This window comes from Notolepis coatsorum, assembly GCF_963971535.1.
Source record: "Notolepis coatsorum genome assembly, chromosome: 11".
Lineage (NCBI taxonomy): Eukaryota > Metazoa > Chordata > Actinopteri > Aulopiformes > Paralepididae > Notolepis > Notolepis coatsorum.
The window spans coordinates 83,051,307-83,074,399 of record NC_140175.1 but is presented as its reverse complement, the minus strand read 5'-3'; the positions used below and the strand labels follow the sequence as shown (position 1 = coordinate 83,074,399).

The window sequence follows — 23,093 nt, the reverse complement described above, 5'->3', positions numbered from 1 at the left end:
CAGCTCTGGCTGCAATTGTAGCTTACCACCACCGGTATGACTGTGTATGAACGAATAATGGACTCTGTACGTGCTCTGGGGTCACTGGGGTGTCATGAAGAGCGCTATATAAATCCAATCCATTATTATTATTAGCAGCCACTTTACCATGAGCAAACACACACTCATGCTGCACACGCTCACACTTATGGTCACTTTACAAAAGGAAAGGTCACTTTAAGAATAGTATAGTATAACTTGAGATTGTATCATATATCATGTATAGCAGTGTACATAAAGACCCAGTGCCTCATCCGTAGCTAACAGTGTATTGCACTACCACAGGACCTAGCATGTCCTACCACCATGCTCTGTAAATAACTCATGTACATATACCGATATGCCCTACTTTGTTTACTTGTTTTATTGCACAATGTCGTTCTATTGGATTCTATTATATATTACAAATGTATTATGCACATCGTTGCCGTCAAGACTCCCCGCATTTCATTGTATACTTGTATGCTGTGACAAATAAAAAACTCTTGACTTGACTATAACCCTAGTTATATGAGTTCTGGCAAGCGTTCTGCTTCACGCACTGAGGACTCCTGAATCTCTTTCGAATGAAGTTCACGACTCGGGAGGATGAGTACGGCCCCTTGTCACGGTTATATACGTGACCGGAAGTGGGCGTGGCCGGGTAGATAAGGTGCATGTGGAAAATTCTTTCAATGTATACGTTAAGTATGAACGAGCTGTCCAATAGCGAGCAGAACGCTTGCCAGAACTCATAACTAGGGTTATAGGATAAGATAGGACTCCTCCTACCTTCGCGACTCCATTCACACGTCTGTTGTGTAATGGAGAAGCGCAACAGGCAACATGGGTAGGATATGAATGCATTCCGTCCTCTACCGTGCCAAATGATAGCCATTCATATTCACAAAGATGTTTACCAAACCTAAGTTGTACTTTAGTAAACATATTAAAAGTGTACTATTTTGTTAAGCAAAAGTAACATACATAACATGTATAATTTTAATAAGCTTTTTACACACCCAATACAACTTAAGTGGTTTCAATTCAGTAGACAACTTTAGTATACTTTCTGAATACATAAAAAGTATACTAAAATATATATATATATTTTGACTTGGGGTTCAAAAGGCAGAGCTGAATACTTTAATAAACATGATGGCATATGCCTTATTACTCTCTCTCTCTCTCCCTTGCCTGCTGTAGTCGCTGAACTCCCGCATCTTCTCCATGGAGTGACGGAGACGCACGTTCTCCTGCTCCGTCACCACCAGCTCCTTCACTGCCTCGGCCAGCTTCTGCTCCTGCTCCGCTATGACCCTCTGGGAGGCGCTCAGGTGTTGCTCGTTCTTACGCAGATCCACCTACACACGCACACAAGTTGTATCTAAAGCTGCACTGTAGAACACTGGCACCCTGTGGCCATGAAGGGTAACTGCACAGTGTTTAAACAAGAGAATAATAATAATAATAATAATAATAATAATAATAATAATAATAATAATAATAATAATAATAATAATAATAATAATAATAATAATAATAATAATAATAATAATAATAATAATAATAATAATAATAATAATAATAATAATAATAATAATATATTGGATCTATATAGTGCTTTTCACAGTGCTCAAATATGCTTTACAGAATAGGGATAAAAAGCAAAACAAACAACTATGGGTCAAAAGCAAGAGTGAAGGCATTTTTAATGGGGATGGCATTCCAGAAGGAGGGGGCAGTTGCAGCAAAGGCCCTGTTGCCCCAGGTCAGAAAACAGCAACAACAAAAATACATGAACTCATTCGGGGCCAACAACGTATAAATACGTGTTTGCGCGCCAACCGTTTTTTGATGCTTTGATCGTCACCAACGGAATACGTTATGGACTAGCGTTACACACATACGCTCGGATCGCAATGAAGGCATGCTTTGATCAACGCAAGATTGATATCATATAGCCCTTACCTTGACTAGGATGTACCCCGAAAAGAATATTCCAATTATCTGATTGTGAGTCCCAGTATTGGTGCCAACATAATCCGCCACACATCATCCATCTGGAGCATTTGACGCTCCTCAAGCCGATCGGGACAACCGCTCCCCTTGCCCGACATGGACAAATTAGCCCAAGACACAATGTTTCAAAGGGTGCTCGATACCGCCGCCTGGTAGGATGCGGCCAGTATTGCACTTTTGAGATCTCAGACTCATTCCCTATGATAACACCAGGCTCGCTGGATGGATAATGAATGGAAATATCGAATAAAAGAAATAACGATGAAAACCCGACTTTTCTCGGGTTTGGCGCTCAAGCATTGGCGAGTTAACCCGACTTTATTCGGGTATGGCGTCCATTGAGTTAAGGGCCAAATAATGTATATATACCTTTTTGGATGGTTTTTCCTTTTTTTCGATTTTAATATTCTATTCAATGTCACAGACCTGTATGTTGCCGTTAACTCATTCTGCGCCAGTCACGAGAAAAGTCGGGTTAACTCGCCAACCGTTCAGCGCCAATCACGAGAAAACTCGGGTTTTAATCGTTATTTCTTTTATTAGCTATATCCATTCATTTTTCATCCATCCAGCCTGATGTTATCATTGGGAATGGGTCTGAGCTCGCAAAAGGGCAAATACCGCCGCCTATGCCTTCCAGCTGGTATTGCACTCCATTAGAAATGGTGGTGTAGTTTCTTTTCTGGCCCGATCTGAGCCGTGCGGGCGGGGTTTAAGTACTCCGGCAGGACTAGTGTTTACAAACGATACATCTGCGATGCTGCCCCCCCCCCGCCCCCCCCCCCCCCCCCCCCCCCCTTCATATGCAATGTCGCACAACGTGGGACGGACCTCCACGAGCAGTATTTGGAATGGCGATCAGATAATTGGATTATTTTTTTTGCATTACATCAGAGACCAGGTAAGGACTCTATATATCCAATCTTGCGTTGATCTGATATTTCTTTCTACCGCGATCGAAGCTGTCTGTGTGGAATGTGTGTGGCTTTTTACCATTGGCTGCGGTGGGGGGGGGGGGGGGGGGAGCGCCCCGCTACGAGGGCCATTTCATGTATGCACGAGGAAGGATAATAATGATAATCTAGCGTTGATTTCAGGAAGATTCGATAATCAGGCGAACATGATTGATTGATGATGATGAATTACACAAAAACGCTATTATCGCGTCTTTTCCTGGGATTAATAAGAATCACAAACTATACTCATTCAAAACGGTATCAAACGGAAATGTACGGATGAAAAAACAATCTGTTTTGCGCATGTTTTTTTTTGTCCACCTTTTCTCCTTATTTTTTTTCAATTTTTCTCCCATCCCAATTTCGTATCGCCAATTATTTTTCCCTTCAATTCTCCCCTCCCCTATCTTGAACATTGCTAGACTATGCCTCCCACTAGTCGGCTGTAGTGAGGATAGAAGCCTTGCATCACGTGTCCCCTCTGGTACACGAGGAGGCAGCCTGTCTCATCTTTTCACCAGACAGCGCGGTCTCTCAGTGGCGAGGAGTAACGCGTGGGAGGCTCACGCTGCCCCCGATACTTCCTGACTCTGCTGTACAGACGTCAGCCAACCAACCTGTAGGAGTCGCTGTCCACAACGTCCAATCCCCACCCATCAACTTTCCACCCGCTACCTCTGCCAATTGATAGTATGACGACTGGCCCAAGCCGCAGGCAATGCTTTATTAGTGAAATCATAAAAGTGAGGAACCAGCTGACTTGATTAAAGGGGCATGTTTAAAACGGCCATTTTGTTTAGTTAAGTGCCCCCATTAAGGGCCAGGTGTTAAGGCAGCACTGATTAGTGAGAGATTTAAAGGCTTGCTGGCTTAGCGTCAGCGAAGCATCAAGAAACGAAGAGGGACAAAGAGGAGTTTTCCTGGAGTTCTCTGCCGAGGGATCCACCGATCCACCTAGTGCTAAGTACACCCTAGTCCTATCCTTCACTCCACTCTGAAAAACATCCCTTTCCCTCCCACTCTGCTATTTCTCTACTACCTCCCTTCCTCCCTGCCACTCTTGACACCACAATGTGTCTCATACTTATATCCACAATCTGCTCCTCCAGAACAGATTCAACCCACCCACGGCAGTTTGCTAGCAACCCGGCTAATCTCTCCTACCCTCCTACAGCCACTAATACACCTGTCACAGTACAGGGAGGCTTATGGAATTGTCAATCAGCAGTCAAGAAAGCTGACTTCATTACTGCCTACGCCCATAGTCTAAATCTGCAGCTCCTGGCTCTAACTGAGACCTGGATAACCCCCAATAACTCATCAACACCTGCAGCATTATCTACAAACTATAACTTCACTCACACACCTTGACCCTCCTCTGTCCTGATTCTCCTAGATCTATCTGCAGCCTTCGACACAGTCAACCATCAGATCCTCCTCGCGGCCCTCGCAGGAATGGGAGTGGCTGGCTCTGCGCTGACATGGCTGACATCATACCTCAATGACCGCTCCTACCAAGTGTCATGGAGAGGGACACTGTCGGCCACTGTCGGCCACCCACCCACTGCGGACGGGTGTGCCCCAGGGCTCGGTTCTAGGACCCCTTCTCTTCTCCCTCTACACTAAATCACTGGGTAACATTATCACGTCTCATGGCTTCTCCTATCATTGTTATGCCGACGATACTCAACTCTTCCTCTCCTACCCTCCCTCAGATATCCACATGTCTGAGCGGATCTCTGCCTGTCTGTCCGACATCTCCGCCTGGATGACGACCAACCACCTCAAACTGAACCTAAGCAAAACAGAATTGCTCCACCTGCCGGCCAAATCCTCCCCCCTGACCGACCTTTCCATCACAAGCTGTGACCGCATCCCCGACCGCCAAGAACCTTGGTGTTGTCCTCGACGACCAGTTGAACTTCTCTGCTCACATCGCAGCGACAACCAGAACCTGCAGATTCCTCCTGAGCAACGTCAGAAGGATCCGCCCCTTCCTGACAAAAGAAGCCACCCAACTCCTCGTCCAATCAACAGTCATTTCCCGCCTCGACTACTGCAACGCACTGCTCGCTGGCCTCCCGGCCATTGCCACTAAGCCTCTTCAACTCATTCAGAACGCAGCGGCCCGCCTTATCTCAAACCTACCGAAGTCGGCCCATGTCACCCCACTTCTTAGGGACCTGCACTGGCTCCCCATTGCTGCACGAATCCGCTTCAAGGACCTCGACCTGGCATACCGTGCGGAAAAGGGAACCGCTCCCGCCTACCTCCGGTCAATGGTCTCTAACTACACACCCTCAAGACCCCTACGCTCTGCATCTTCTGGCCGCCTCAGACCTACTCCTATCCAAGCTCCGGGAGGGTCATCAAAGAGAAGTCGCCTATTCTCAGTCCTTGCCCCACAATGGTGGAATGAACTACCCACCCCAGTTAGGACAGCCGAAACCCGTCCAATCTTTCGCCGTCGACTAAAGACGCACTTCTTCAACCATTATCTGAATAAAAAAAAAATATATATATATATAATCTAACCCTAACTAACCTTACTGTCATGCACTTGTCCTAATAAACTAACCTACACTGTAGCACTCAACACTTTAATGAACATTGTTACTCAGCTGATAAGAGTTGTGCCCTTCCTGATGACTTGTCGTACAGAACTTGTAAGTCGCTTTGGATAAAAGCGTCAGCTAAATGACTAAATGTAAATGTAATGCTGACTCCTGGAGTCGAGACCGCAGCCTCTTGCATTGGTGACGAGCGCAATCTCCGCTACGCCACCCAGTCGCCCTGTTTTGTGCATGTTGACTAGAAGCAACTCACTGACAATCGACGGGTGTATTACACCCATAGCTATAATATAAGATATATTTTAAGCACTCGCAAATTTCGCAGTCTTCCCATTGATTAAAGCGATGGCGTTCTAGCGCCCCGACCCCTAGCGCTGATGGAGTTAAAAGGCATACTGAGACCCAGAGGGTGCAGTACCGGCCAGATCCTCCTAGGTGGCAGTATCGAGAGTGCAGTAAACCCTGTTCCAGACCGTGTGTTACATTTAAATCCCTCCGGGCGCAGAATGTTAGTACAGGGAAGCCTAGAGGTTCACTCAATCACATTGAAAATTGTCCGGGACACTCGATGCATGTGTTGTGCCGGATTATGTCGTGGACCAGATGGACATCAGATGGACCAGATGGACATCAAACAATTGGAATATTATTTTTGGAATAGCCCCGATAAAAGGTAAGGACTATCTGACGTCATACCGATCCAGCTGATCAGCGTGTGTAGTGTTCACAATGAATGCCATTACTGGCAATCAAAGCATCAAAAACGACCCCCCCCCCCCTTTCATGCATTCATGATGAAACATAATACCTATTATATACATTTGATTTGGAAATAGTAGCGTGTCCAGGGATGAAATGCCAATGCTTTTAGTAGAATTCACGTTGTGCCCTATAACTCAGCCTCCCAGGAATTAGCCCGGATCACTCCGAAACTATACTTATATTCACCACGGGATAAGGCGCGAACGTATTCACAGGGATTAAAGCAAAAAAAATCTCCTGACTGAACTTTTTTCAGGCCAAGTCATATTCTTATTTTAACCTCCACTGTATATATATATTTTTAATAGCGTTAGCGTTTTAAGGGAACTATATCATTTAACATCTTTTCTATTGCCAGTTTGCTTTTACGTCATATCAATGCTGTTTTCAATTCATTAAATAAAACTGATACTTTGCAATAAGGGTTGACTCTGACTTTGTCATACAAATAAATAAATCTACATACTGTAACTTTTCAGTGCACGTTTTTATTTACAGTACATTGTGACAACTGAACAAGCTTATGACTTGAACAAGGAACTAAACAAGGGAAACAGTGCTTTAATAATGCAGGGAACACAATTTTATTTTTGGCTTACCAGCCAAGGTGGCTGGTAGATTTAAAAAAAAAAAAAAAAAAAAAAAAAAAAAAAAAAAAAAAAATGATTTTGTGTGTATGGTATATACCTTTGATTTGGAAGTATTTGTAGTTTCAGGCGAGCAACCCGAACGATTTGGGCATAATGCATATCGCATATCTCGCAATCTATGAAAAAAGACTGGATTATTTTGGAAAGGGGCTATGTTTATGTGCAATAGCGCATAAACTACAGTATGTAGAAATTAACTGGTTAGTCAATGTTGGACTATGAACAATGCCTGTCAAATGAGCCATACTATTGTCATAACGTTGGCACCATTGAGTAGAGATGGGAAAACAGCATGGCGGTCAATGAGTTGTTGAAAATATGGTCCATGAAACTTGAAAGTGATTAGGCATACAGTAGGTCATATCATTGTGAAAATCACTGTAGTTTATTTTCGCTACTGGACTACAAGCTATTCAAATTCACGCAGCAACCGGGAGCACCCAGGAGTTAATAACAAGCCATGAATCCCAACTGAATGTGGAACATTTTACATGCAGCACTTGTAGTTAGCTAAAGTCAAACATGCAGTAGCTAGGTTGTTGACCTGTGCCAGACGGAGATAACATATTTCCTCAATTGTAACCTCTTCACACTGGTTTCCTGTTAAATATAGAATAAATTTAAAAGTGTACTGATTGCATTTAAGGCTTGTCTGGGTCTCTGGCGCCCAGCTAATTATCTGACCTCTCGATCCCCTATGAGCCAGAATGCAGCCGGAGATTCTCAGGCAGGCTGTCCCACAAACCACACTAAAGAGCAGAGGCACTGACCTCTAGGGGTGGGAGGCCCCACGATACAATATTATCACGATTGTTGTGAAGGGCCAGATTAAAGCTGAGAATCTACATTTATTGTTTTATATACATTGTATATTATTTATATATACACGGTATATCCCTTTACCTGCGTTCGAACCATAGTAATATTCGCTCTCCTTATTGGATAATGCCCCCCGACGGTGGCGCCAGGCAGTCTCCCCCAAAGTCAGGTTCAAAGACAAGCCCAGGCATGTCGTAACATGCCCGGAGACAGCGTATTGATTCCAGACAAGAACTGAGGTTTGGGACTAGATAATCACTTAAGTATAAATACGGCGCAGGTGCGCCCAGCAGTAGTTCATCAAGTTCATCCCGAGTCAACGTACAGTGAAGTGAGCAACCGTGCGTCTAACAGAGCGTTGAGAGCCACGTGCGAATAGAATAGTAAAGAGTCAGAGTTTAATGCAGTAACGTCAAGTTCGACCTAGTTTAATGTGAAGTAAATAGTCGTTCATTTATTGTATATCGTGCAACCACAGTTCGTTCGTGTGTGGCATTACCTACCGGTTCGTTCGTATTTAGCTAGTGAACCTTAGCCAGGGTGTGTGGCCTAAATACGTCGCCAGCACCCGAGGAGGCCTAGTCGGAGAACCGTTGGACATGTGCACAGGAGAACCAGCGGCGGCGTTTGCAGAACCATTACTGGTTGGATTATATTGATTTGGAACGTGTTACCCGGAGAAGAGCCTCGTTGATTTCCACTATCGTTTGGGATTCAACCTCGTGAGGATTACACTCGGGCTGGCCTCATGGACAGAGGCTGGCTAGCTATCATCGTTTGCTATCGAGCATTTGGATTACAGTTATTGCTTTTGCTGCTGATCGTTGGATTTACAAGGACTGACTCCTGTACATGGGGTCCCTTTATTCTTCATTGAATCAGACTGAGTATCCGAACATTCCTCTATCCTCCAGGCCTTACAACCCTGGGAGGAACCCAGTGTCTCCAGGCGGTACCAGCGTTGCCTTCTATAATTGCTATTATACGCCAGGTGGCGTCAACCTAGTACCCATCGTAGGAATCTTGCTATTCCCAATGCCTTATGCTACTGACTGACTTTATGCATATTCTTCGCCATACAAGCGCGACCCTAATTCTCATTCTGTAACCTAATGTTGCATAATAATAAAATACCCTCAAATACTATTTCTTTGTCAATGCCGTGTTATTATGAGTGTTCACCATCTATATTCGATGTACTGTCTGGCCAGTAATTAAAGTACATACCTAGCAGTGGTTTAATCTATCACAATCTTTAATACAGTCAGGGTATTGTAACCCCTCAGTTACAACGATACTAGAGTTACAATGTCATAATATTATTATATTAATATCAACATATATTATTTTCTATTTTGTTTATTATCATTATAAATATCAATACTTGGTATCAATATAATATCGGTAGGCAATATATTGCAATATATTGCTGTATCGATTCCCCCCATCCCCCGCCCCTACTGACCTCACTCTTCAACGAGCTGACCTTGGTCATCAAGCTGTCAATCGTCCTCTCATAGTGGCCGATTCGTCCATGTAGCACCTCCTCTTCCTCGAACGACAGTTCGGCCAGCGTCAGTGCAGACCCCGGCTCAAGATCGGGGAATGGTGTGATTTCCAGGCGATGAGTCGGCCCCTGTGCAAAAAAGTGGCGTTCAGTGCTAGCTACTCATGCTATGACTATCTGAACTTGGTGCAGTACAACTAGGCTTTCTGTGCTGACAGCGTTATACGTAAGGGAAGTACTTTTAGCTAAATGTCCTCCATTTATGTTGATGAATATGAAAAACTTGAGTTGTGCTTCAGGAAGGGAACTTTTTTTTGTAGCAGATTATATTTGCCAAGCTTGGGAGAGAAGGCAGAATACTTTGTTTAAGACGGAGCTGTTATCTATATTTAGGTAATGAAATGTAAATGTGTAATGGAATAATGGAACACTGCAACAGGGTGGTGGTGAGGGTTGGGCACTTTGTGTGCATGACACAAAAATAAAAGAATCAATCAATCAATCCAATCATAGGCTATTTGAGACGTTCTTGACCCTGTGAATCAGAATATAGATATGTTTTGCTCCAGTGTTTAGTTTACAAATATCAACAAAAATTTCTTGTTTTTTGGTGGGTGATGGGCCTATCCATTTGTTTACCTTTGGATCACGTAACTAATCTTGGGAGGATGGACTTAAGGTGGACGTTTTCTTTAACCTTTCATTACCACAGTACAGAAGGTTAACCTTTCTGTCTTTAGTGTGGTAGTGAAAGGGTTAACCTTCTGTAGTGTGGTTGTGAAAGGGTTAACCCTTTGTCGTGTGGCAGTGAAAGGGTTAAGACGTCTTACCTCCCATCCCTTACATCCCTTCCCTGGCGGAATCCATGGCACCCGTGTTTTCACCTTCGCTGTAGCATGTAGGTTCCCCGCATCATACCTGCTCTTACCCTTTAAAATAAGACATTGTGGAGTAGAAGGATGACATTAAAAAACTGTTTGTCAAGTATGTAGACAGCTTTTGGAAGAAGACATTTGATTTCTATAGCTAATCTAGAAACTCAAATATTAACACTTTAATCGCCGGAAACGCCGAAACTCGTCATTGCCCGCCATGCTCATTCTGCCGAAGACGCCGTAACACGTCTTTGATATCAATATTTCAAAAATCTGTGATCGAAATCATATTTCTCCTCCAGGGACCTGAGATATACTGCTGAGCTCCACTCAACTATCTAACGGTTCAAGAGCGCCATCTGGTGGCCGATCGGCAGATCGCCCAACAGGAAGTCATGTGGATGAAGTGGTGCTAACCCATATTTCGTCCGGGCACTCGCTATCATTAGCAGGACTCCATCTTGACACAGTGAACACCGATCGGTGCAAATAACTCGACAAACAACATGATTTGGACGTATATACTATTATACAACCTGGAGATGGATCGAGTATTTATACATCCCATAATAGGAATATCTCTGCTCCACGCTCATCGCCCAACGGCGCGAGGAAGATACGGTAAGATCCAGCGTTATTTTCCAACGTGTTCTTTACTAACTGCTCTGATGATCATATCACCCACACTAGATGAATGATATAACGTTGCCCACGGAATTATAAACGACCCCCCGCCCATCCGGTCAACATCAGATGATACGTAGTAACTTCTAGAACCACGTCCAGTTGAAATTTTTTATCTTGCGCCGATTGCTATCAAACTGTATTTCATCATCAATATAATGTATTTGGAGCTATAAATCACATTCTGGAGAAAGCTGCAGAAAACGATAAAAACATACTTATACTTTAGACCGTATTTTAGTATGAGTATGTGAATGAAAAAGTATAACGTTGCTACACCCTGAACAATAGATATAGGACATTGAATGGGCCATAATAATGTCAATTTAGCAATACAATTTAAAAAGTTATAGCCCTGCAAAGAAGGGGAACTTCTCCATAGACAAATAGAGATGGCGAGGGATGGTAAATTATGAATTTAACCATGGCGATCAAAGTGTTAAATGGGCACTTCCTAAAAAAAACACAATGCCGATTTGTTTTGCACATAATCTCACACACATCCAAAACCTCTTAACCGTTTTGCACACATTAATTGAGTTTGCCAGTTATTGAGTAAATTAGTTTTAATATGACCACCAGTGATGTAATCGGGGACATTTAATCCTGGTGTTGTGCTAATTACAGCTCAGCTCAGTGGTCCCAATATGGGAGGTGTAGTGGTTACGTCATTGCCGTTTTTCGTGTTCCACCCTCTGTCCAACGCAATGTATTTCCCCATTGCCCATTTCTAAATCGTCTCGTTTAAAACAAATAAAGCATTAACATTTGCATGGTGTACCTTTCTGTGCTTATTCATCCACAATCTATAGCTCAACATGAAAATATTCGCAATTAATCATAAAAGAAAATCGACAAATTTTATTTCAACCAAAAATGCTTAAACAATAATGTTAGTGATAGAAGGGAACTCATTTTGTACATAAATGTAAAGCTTTTCAATTTCCATGCAGCAGAATTGTTACAATTGCCGATCATCCATTTTCCCAATGATAAATCCCTATACGGGTGGAACAACCAGTGACGTCAAACTACACCTCCCTAGTATTGCTCTTTATTCATGTACATAATTTCATGGAGCGGTAATTAACGCAACTGATAAGAATGTATAATGACTGATCTGATCATAGGTTACACTTACTCCACTGTTATCTCCTCAACTACAGTATTAAGACAGTTATAGAATTCAGAACTTTAGCATTTCTATATCTTGTCAGATCTTCTCTAGTAGATCTTCATCAACAGGATTTCTATATCGTTTTGCTAGTTTATCTACAAAAAACAAAAACACATATATTACATATATATTATATACACACACAGGTTTTATGACAAATAAATACCCAAAACCTCTAACCTGAGGGGTCTTGATGGGGCTTATCTTTGGGCTCTTCTTCCGATGCACGTGCACAGGTGTGGTGTCATTCACGTGCACGTGAAGTGGTGGTGAACTTGAGTGGGTTCTGGTAAATGTCATTGCTTTTCTCTGGGGGTTAAAGCAGTTTTGGTAAAGCCATTAATGGAACCACTCTGCTCAGGGCATTCAGAAAAGCATTGTACATCCACATCATACTGCGGAAGGTTAGCTAGGCCAACTTCTAGAAAAACTGCAATTTAAACCAATTGAAACTCAATATATACCTGCCTACTGCCTTCACTGTCTACAACTACCTACCTCAAACTATAATCTGTTCATATACCACTGTATGGATAGCACATACTATAACACTGTATATATTTACCGTATATATATATTATATATATATTATATTCACATATGTCTGAATATACCTGCATATAATCTTTTGTACATACTATATGTCTTTATCTGTATATCCCTTATACTCTTACTAGTTATACCACTGGCCAGTATGACCTACTGCCATAGTGTCTTTATACCTGTATCAATGTACACAATACTATAACACTCACTTACATCTGATTATCATTATCACACAGTAGTACTCGTTTATATATACACTCCAGTTTAATCACCTGCACATTGTATATTATTAATGCAACTTACTGCTACATGTGCACTCTGGTTAGATGTCATTGCCAAGTTATTTTCGTGGTACTGTACTTGTGCTGTACGATGACAATACATTTTAATCTAACCCATTCTAAATCCTATCTAGTAACATTAACATAACGATGGCAGAACAAAACCTATCTGAACATTCACATGTTCTAGAAAGTGTTGTTTTCGTGTTGTTTTCTTGCAGACTGCTAATTTTTAAGGATACCCAATACAATACACTGTTTTTGGACTGTTACTATATTATGTGTTAAGAATACCGACCAAGTATTAGTGCCTCGCAAAGTGCAGATATTAGGGTTTTCCCCATTTGTTTTATGCATTCTCAAAGACACTCTGACGTCACAAGACCACCGCCATCTTAGTTTAGGGGACAACCAACAGGTGTGTAGGAGCAAAAGTGAGCTCCGTTTTTAAATAGTAGTAACAAATAAACAGGAAAAAGGCATGTAGGCTACTTGAAGCCTCCAGTACACACTGCCGGACTCAGGGGGTCCACCTTAGATAAAGACAGTACAGACAATGAAGATGGAGATATTCAAGAGGGAAATGATGATACCACCAGGAAGAGAGATGGTGAAGAAGTGGAGGAAAGAGAAAATGCAGATGATTCTATGGAGAGAAATTATGAAGAATTGGAGGAAAGAGAAAATGCAGATGATTCTATTGAGAGAAATGATGAAGAAGTTGAGGAAAGAGAGAATGCAGATGATGCTATGGAGAGAAATGATGATGAAGATGGTCATTATGCTAAAGAAGGCGAGGATGAAAATTATGATAGGGAGAGAAATGATTCAAACGAGTCGACACAACAACAAATAACTTAAATGCTCTCCTGTTTCCATTAAAATATCCCACTGATCCAGACAGTATCCAGGTACAATATATTTGTTTAATGGAGAGAATGGGGAAGATAGAGCGGGGGGAGGGAGAGAGAGACAGAGACAGAGAGGACAGGATGAGAGAAGGACATGAGGAGAGAAGGAGAGGAGAGAAGGAGAGGACAGGAGGAGAGAAGGGGAGTACAGGTGGAGAGTACAGGAGGAGAGAAGGGGAGTACAGGAGGAGAGAAGGGGAGTATAGGAGGACATAAGGAGAAGGCAGGATGAGAGGCCATGAGGAGAGAAGGCGAGAGAAGGAGAGTTAGGAGAGAGAAAGGAAGAAGCTCAACGGCACTCGAATTAACTTTAACTGTTAAACTGTTTTATATCCTGTAAAATATATGTTGTAAATAGCTTTTAAAGAATGGGTTTACTATTTTTCAACCCAGACCATATTAAAATGCTTTTTCCCAAATATTTATATTCTTCACTGATATCTTTAGCATTGAGAAATGTACCACTGCAGCAATGGTTTAGGGCCTTCAAACCATGATAATCTACTTTTCAAACACCATGATAAATCTAAGTTTCAAACACTATGATCATTTACTTTTCAGACACCATGATCATTTACTTTTCAAACACCATGATGAATCTACTTTCCAAACACCATGACAATGAGGTGAAATAAACATTTGAAAGGTGTATTGTTCCCTGTGTGTTTTTATCATAGAGGTGTGGTTATAATCTGGATTGTCTATGTTATTCTAATGTTAATCTTAATCAAGGATAAATACTATTTCACCATACATGACACATCATAGCTTTTTGCTCAATGATGGGGTCCCATGTTGTGTAGTAGGTGCCCTTTTTTTTATTTTCGCCCCTGCCCTTCAAACAGCCTGAGTCCGCCACTGCCAGTACACATACACTGAGAATTGACTATATTGCGAAGTAGCAGCTGAATGAATGAATGAATGAAAACTTTATTTAACAGATTGCAGAATGGGTACAATACAGTACGGCTCAATACATACAATTGTTAAGGGGATGCAGACCTGAGAAAGACGTTTGTCTTGTTTCCATCAGGGTCCCCCATTTTCAATTCATATAGACATTTATGACATACACCACATACATGACATTTATGGCATAGGGACATATAGGTATTTAGTACTGATACATTTGTGACATAAACGGTATTCAAATATACAGTACTGTTACCCCTAGATCCTGACAGAGTATATACATATGATGGGGAGGGGACTGTACATCAGGAGGGGGTGGGTGGGTGGGAGAGAAATATACATACAGCGGGGAGGGAATATATACATGCGGTGGGGAGGAGACTGTCATTTATCTGCTGTGCACAGCCAATAATTAATTTACGATATAAATATTTGTTCCTTATTCTCACCTGTTATGAAATGGGTATAGCAGACTTGGGGAACCAGTGTCTGCTTTGATCGAATGAATGAATGAATGAATGAATGAATGAATGAATGAATGAAAACTTTATTTAACAGATTGCAGAATGGGTACAATACAGTACGGCTCAATACATACAATTGTTAGGGCGATGCAGACCAGAGAAAGACGTTTGTCTTGTTTACATCAGGGTCCCCCATTTTCAATTCATAGTGCCGACTCTCCCATCTGCGTATACTGTGTGCCCTGAGTCTTGATAGCCACCAACCACTTTTTCCTCCGTGATGCCTCAACTGGTCAAAAGAAAATTAACATTGATTATGTCTAATTTGCCGCTTTCAGATCAGTTTTCTGCACTAAATGAAGCGTAAACAATGTACCGGGAGTGAACCTTTCCCCCGCGCCACTGTTGCGTAGCAACAACAGACTTCGAGATAAATAGCTTCTGACAAACTCAGCGTTTTAACGTTTTCCTAACATTAACGTTATCACGCAAAGGAGAGTATTGTCATCATAGCAACATTTAATGTTATGGCTACGGTGACCTTATATACAGGATACATTTTCTACAGGATACATTTAACTGTTAGCTTAGCTAATAATGCTTGTTAGCTTGGTTTGGTTAACGTCACCGTAGAAGAGAACCTGGAATTCAACATTCACAAGTTGTTTATCCTTACCATATAAGAAACAGAACGATAGCCGACAAGTCTGCAAAATATGTTTCATTCGCAATCAAAGGTAAGTGCATTTGCATGGAAACTAAAAGACAGCTGGACACTTGAACAACTTTCCCCAGGCGAGCAGCTAACATTAAAGCAAAGCGTCCTCAAAGGCTGTTATTCCGGTGTCTCTGTCTCTGTTTATGATTGGTTCATTTCAAACCATTTGACAACGTCGCCGTGCTGCGATTGGAGCATAGCTGACCTTGTAACGTTCCCTTCCATGTTGTTGGTAGCAACCTGGGTAGCAACGACTCTAACGTCCCTCCCCGTTTATTTGGTAGCTAAAGCAAATTATGTTAGACTTCCCTACACAGTGCAGGGAGGGGTGTAGGAAAATACCTGTTCAAACATGGTCATGCATACTGTACATGTGAGAACATACTGCATAGTATACTGTGTTGTTTGTGATGCTGTCCCGCATTGTATGTAAGGCAATGTTGTTATTGTGTCATGTTGTCCCTATGAGCTTTATGTAAAGTCATGTTGTCAAAATGAGCACACAATTGGCAGATCAATGCATAAAGTGCAGACATAAAATAAGTATAAAACGAGCATAAAATAGATATAAAAATAGACAAGGTCAAGGTAAGGCATAGTGCATTAAATCACATCGTTTTTCATATTAGGATCTAACATCTTAATAATAGGCCTCTTTGTTTATGGTTTGATTCTATGGCCATTTTTAAATAGAGTAAAATAGAATAGACAGAGTAAAATAGTGCAATAGCACAGTGCAATACGATAGTTAGTAAAATAGAATAGACAGAGTAAAATTATGCAATAGTGCAGTGCAATAAAATAGTTCTCATCAGTACAATAAATCAATAAAATAAAATACCCCTAATTTACAATACAATAATGAATGAATGAATGAATGAAAACTTTATTAACAGATTGCAGAATGGGTACAGTACAGTACAGCTCAATACATACAATTGTTAAGGGGATGCAGACCAGAGAAAGACTTTCGTCTTGTTTACATCAGGGTCCCCCATTTTCAATTCATCGTAACATATATGACATACATGACATACAGATAGACAGTACTGCTACATCTATACATTTATGACATACCAGATTTGCAATTACAGTACTGTTTGTGATACAAAAAGAGTCCAGAAAGAAAGGAGTATATACATTAGGCGTAGAAACTGTACATTGGATTGGGTAGGTGGGGGTGGGGGGGGGGCTGTACATTGGAGGTGGGTGGGGGGGGGGGGGGGGGGGGTTGGGTAGGAGTGGGGGGGGGGTTGGGTGGGAGTGGGGGGGGGGTTGGGTAGGAGGGGTGGGTGGGGGACACTGTACAACTGTACAAACAACACTGTACATTAGATTATTGACAAGACCATACTTGGTAATTTACTGTACATTGGAGGGGGTTGTGTTCGGACATTTACAGGGGCCAGTTTCGAGTTGCAGTCTCCCTTAGGTGTTTTTTGAGAGTGTTTTTGAAAGTGGGTAGTGATTCACATTCCTTTACAGCTTTGGGTAGGGCGTTCCACTGGATAATCAGTGTTGATGTAATGAGTCTAGGTGGCACAGTGCATAAGAGGTACACAGTAACATTTGCAGTGTCAAATTAACACTTAAAGAGTAAAATGTAACACTATTCCAGAGTTTATTTGTTCCCAACTACAATTAGTGTTAAATTGACTCTTGCTCGTGTTAAAAATGTTGAGTTAAATTAACTCTAAATAGAGTAAAAACGTAACACTCGCTTACACTGTGTTAGTGTTATTTAAACTTAACACTATAGGTTAAATAACTCTGGAGAGTGTAAATATTATTCTCAGTAGTGTTGATAATTTACTCTTCTGTGATAACAAATTAACTCTGATTGAGTTGCATTCCAATGCTCATTAACACTGCATTGAGTTATTAAAAGTTAACACTGATGAAGTGTTGATATTACACACTACTGTGTTGATAATTTACTCACTTGCAGTAAAAAAAAAAGAAAAGAAAAAAACAGCTCTGAAAATAACACCCATTAACACTGCACAGTGTCAATGAAACCGGACACTATTGTCAACAAATGTAATAATGTAAATGTAAAATGTAATAATGTAATATTCCTATAATGAGGCTGTATGTTTATTTCATCGAATTTTGGGGGATTTTGTAATTTTTGCATTGTTTATTATTATTATTATTTTTTATTTTTTTGCATTGCTCATTGATAGACTATACAGGCCACCTCATTCACAGGTTTAAATGACTCCATAGACATGTTGTCGTTTCTATAGGCTAAGTAGGTTATATTATCATACAGGCAATCGCGTCTCGCTCTCGCCATTATGAGATAACTCTTATCTCCACTGGCGGACTCAGGGGGGGGGGGGGGCAGGGGGATTGCCCCCCTGGTGCCCACACGGTAAAAAAACACGTGCTAAAGTGCCCTTTTGAGTGGCGAAAAATTAGAGGGTGTGCCCTATTGGTGTTCTTCTAATTGTCTAAACTTGACCATGTGCCCCCACAGTTGAAAAACATCACGCAAAAGTGCCCCACGGTTGAGTGCTTTTGTGCCCCACGGTTAAATAATGTCATGCAAAAGTGCCCTTTTGAGTGGAAATAATTAGAGGATGTGCCCTATTGGTGCCCCTCTAATGGTTAAACGTGACCATGTGCCCCCACCCACAGTTGAAAACATTGCGCTAAAGTGCCCTTTTGAGTGGCGAAAACTAGAGGACATGCCCATTGGTGCCCTTCCAATGGTCTAAACTTGACCATGTGCCCCCACAGTTCAAAACATCACGCTAAAGTGCCCCTTTGAGTGGCAAAAGCGAGAGGATGTGCCCATTGGTGCCCTTCCAATGGTCTAAACTTGACCCAGACGGTTAAATAATGTCACACAAAAGTGTTAGCTACAACTCTGAGCAGCCCCGTCACAGGGCTGCTCAGAGTGCCCCCGTCATTACAATATTCCATCGATTTAAATGTTCAGTTTTAGACACATCCCCTCTTGAATGTTCAGATGCCAGAGGGCTTAATGCAGTCTGAGCTGTAACCCTGCATCCTACTGCTGTGTGTGAGGTAGGTAATACAGCAAGCTGAGATTGAGTTTGTTTTACCAATTATGCATTACTAAATACTAATGTATGTACACTGCAAGTGCTTTTATTGATGGCAGTATGTTTTAGCCTAGGCTAGCTGTATTACTACTGTAGCTAGCTAACTAAACAGGTACCCTGCTTAGCTGATTCTATGCTAACCTGTGTTCTCAATTTAGAAATAAAGTGTACAAATAATTTTAGGATTATTTGCACAAAATATACCCATAGCATTTTAAAGTTCAGTGTGAATTGCTTTTTAAAGCTAATGTGGTAGTAAACCCCAAAATTGGCCATTTTAGTTTTAGTTTTTGAGGACTGCATACTTTTTTTGCAAACCAAAATACTATACTTTATACCACATGCATGAGACTGGTCTCTTTTGAAAGATGACATTCTGGAGTTTCTGATAAAATAAGGACAACTCACCTTTAGTGCTTACTCACGTTTTTCTGTAGTAGTCCAGAAGTAGTTTCCCCCAGAATGGCTGGAGGCTTAAAAAACACCCGAGATCCATAGCCTGAAGTCTTATGTAGATCATAAATATCCGTTCAGAAATGAGTGATTAGGAGTGATTTTGGTAAACTGTGTACAAAAGAAAAGCTCAGTTTTCTCATAGACTTCAACTAATTCTGCGGTTTTTCTCTTCCTGTTTTCGCTTTTCACTTTTCACCTAGATCCCTGATTCGTACATCCCTAGGTCGGGTATCATTGGAAAGCCAAATGATTGACGGAACTAGAGCCCCAAGATTCGGGAGTAGTATTTGCGCAATACTGTGTACTTCGCGCAAGCCTCACATATCGGCATGTAACTCGAGAACCGCTGAACGGATTTTGTCACCTGAAAGGGCTATCGACAGGCAACTAATGGGGCTTTAATACAAATATATTGTATTAAAAAATATGAACAACTGAGCCACTAGAGGTCGCCAAAGTGCAGATGGGCAAATCGTCCTCAAGAGGGCCCACATGTGGTCCCCCATAAGAAGTGGGTTTAGCATTGGCCAATATTTTATGATTACAGAATGCCAAGGAGAGAAAGAAATCGGAAGAATATTAAAAAGCAGCTGAAAAATGCTCTTTGAAAAATTGGGTCTAAAAGCAACAATAGTAATGGAGGAGATAAGGATACAGTTATGTATTTGTAAGTCCTCACCAGTGATGCCACTAACGCGTTACTAAGTAACGCGTTATTGTAATCTGATTACTTTTCCGCGAAAATGGTAATCTAACGCGTTAATCTTTAAAAGCCAGTAATCTAATTGCAGTTACTTGTCCAAGTGGCTGTGCATTACTATTTCGTTACTATCTCATCATAAATTCATAATGCAGGCGGAATGCAGTATTTTATTTCGTTTTCGACAGTCAAAAATACATTTTTGAGCTGTTTTTCTTATTTGGGAGTGACGTGGTGTGGCAGTGAAAGGGTTACACAAGAATGTGTCCCGGCCGGCGGCGTGACTGGACTCTCTGTCTGTGAGTGACTCTGCTTTGGCCCAATCACATTCCCCATCCACAGTCTGCGAATCAGAGGCAGAGTAGGGCGGGTCTTCACAGCACGTCATGTGACATATGCGCCAATCGTGTGACAGCAGGGCTCCGTTGCATTCGTCAGAGAATTCCACCCCAAAACGCTTACAGGAAGAAAAAACGCGGCTTATTATTATTACCGAGGCGCGCAGCTTATTATATTATTAAAGAATGGGTACAGTACAGTACAGCTCAATACATACAATTGTTAAGGGGATGCAGACCAGAGAAAGACTTTCGTCTTGTTTACATCAGGGTCCCCCATTTACAGGAGGACTCGGAGGCCAGCCAAACAGCAAAAGAGAGAGATTGTTTCATTCCCTATTGATTAATGTATATTTGATGGTGGCAGAGCAAAAGCTCTTATTTGCCAGATTTACAGTTAATTTACATGTTAAAGAGAGACTGATTGTATGTTTATAGAGAGACATTTATAAAAACAATTTAATAGTTACAGTTGATATAATTGAATAGTTCAGCCTGCATTTGTTAGATGTGAATGGATACACTGGTTTTGTAAAACCACTGGCTGGCTGCTCTAATGCTGTGAGCATCATAGACTGTTGCTTTACCATACTTGATGGTACAGAAGCTGAAGCACTAGTTTAACAATTTACGTTATGTGCAGAGAAACAAGTTAAAAACAATTTATGCACTTTCAATAAAGCGTTTTAAAAAAACTGTTGGGGGAACGACGACGACTTCGTAACCTAGTTACTTTCAAAGTAACTAAGTTACTCTGATAATCAAGTAATCAGTAAAGTAACTTGGATTACTTTTTAAAGGAGTAATCAGTAATCAGTAATCGGATTACTTTTACAAGTAATCTGTGGCATCACTGGTCCTCACTACTAGATACATGTACAAGCTTGGATTATAACTGAGAATCTGGTGCTAACATCACATGGTCAATAATGCTTATTTTGGACAGACAATTGTGTCTTAAAGATTTAAATTGACCAACCATAGACCCTTTTTATTCCAATCAAGGCAAGTGGTGGTAGTGCTATATGACATATTATTTTATAATACAATTATAACATTGTAGGCTACAGTACAAATATTATATACAGTACAATTATATTACTATTATAAAACAAATATTATTTGCTCCACCTTAGATAAAGACAGTACAGACAATGAAGATGGAGATAGTCAAGAGGGAAATAATGATATCAGGAAGAGAGATGGTAAAGAAGTGGAGGAAAGAGAAAAAGCAGATGATTCTATGGAGAGAAATTATGAAGAAGTGGAGGAAAGAGAAATGCAGATGATTCTATGGAGAGAAATGATGAAGAAGTTGAGGAAAGAGAATGCAGATGATGCTATGGAGAAGCAGGATGCGAGGATGAAAATTATGATAGGGAGAGAAATGATTCAAACGACACAACAACAAATAACTTGAATGCTCTCCTGTTGCCATTAAAATATCCCACTGATCCAGCCAGTATCCAGGTACAATATATTAACTTTAATGGAGAGAATGGGGAAGATAGAGAGGGGGGAGGGAGAGATACAGTAGAAGAGAGAATGAGAGGACAGGATGAGAGAAGGAGAGGAGAGGACATGAGGAGAGAAGGAGAGGACAAGAGGAGAGAAGGGGAGTTGCAGGAGGAGAGATGGGGAGTACAGGAGGAGAGAAGGGGAGTATAGGAGGACAGAAGGAGAGGGCAGGAGGGGAGAAGGAGAGTTAGGAGAGAGAAAGGAAGAAGCTCAACGGCACTCAAATTAACTAACTGTTAAACTGTTTTATATCCTGTAAAATATATGTTGTAAATAGCTTTTAAAGAATTGATTCACTATTTTTCAACCCAGACTATATTAAAATGCTGGTTCCCAAATATTTATATTCCTCACTGATATCTTTAGCATTGATAAATGTACCACTGCAGCAATGGTTTAGCCCTTCAAACACCATGATAATCTACTTTTCAAACACCATGATAAATCTAAGTTTCAAACACTATGATAAATCCACTTTTGAAACACCATGATCATTTACTTTTCAAACACCATGATAAATCTACTTTTCAAACACCATGACAATGAGGTGAAATAAACATTTGAAAGGTGTATTGTTCCCTGTGTTTTTTTTTATCATGGTGTGGTTATACTATTAATCTGGATTGTCTATGTTATTCTAATGTTAATCTTAATCAAGGATGAAGACTATTTCACCATACATGACGCATCATATCTTTTTGCTCACTGATGGGGTCCCATGTTGTGCAGTAGGTGCCCTTTTTTCTTTTCGCCCCTGCCCTTCAAACAGCCTGAGTCCGCCACTGCTTATCTCCTAGCACATAATGTGCTCACGACACAAACAAGACACAAACAAATGCACTCACATGCACGTGACCAGGCCACGCCCCTGCGTCCTCCTATATGACGCCGGACATGGTCACACTCCACCTTCCTCTTTTTGTTTCCAACACGGAAGTAGCAGTGCACTCCGTGAACTAGCTGTTATGAATCGCAGGGAGAATTTACACATTGTTGGGTATTCGCCAGAAGTTCACCAGCCCCTGGAATCTTCTCGGCACATCCTAAACAGCGCAACAGGCCTGTCCTGGGTGTCCTCGTCTCGTGACAGCGGACCGAGGGACGTCGCGCGACGGTTAGCAGTCGAGCTAAG

General features: G+C 41.4%; 1 protein-coding gene across 1 annotated transcript in view; it reads right to left on the bottom strand.

Moving 5' to 3' along the window:
• The window catches only part of odf2a (outer dense fiber of sperm tails 2a), an 80,280-nt gene extending 64,315 nt beyond the window's left edge, over positions 1-15,965 (bottom strand). The window contains exons 1-5 of the mRNA XM_084324267.1: positions 15,834-15,965; positions 12,224-12,352; positions 10,138-10,236; positions 9,266-9,436; positions 1,216-1,382 (exon numbers count right to left, since the gene is read on the bottom strand). Coding sequence (XP_084180393.1) covers positions 1,216-1,382; positions 9,266-9,436; positions 10,138-10,236; positions 12,224-12,352; positions 15,834-15,836 — 569 coding nt within the window. The 5' untranslated portion in view covers positions 15,837-15,965. The remainder of the gene's footprint in view (positions 1-1,215; positions 1,383-9,265; positions 9,437-10,137; positions 10,237-12,223; positions 12,353-15,833) is intronic.
• Positions 15,966-23,093: the final 7,128 nt, after the last annotated feature.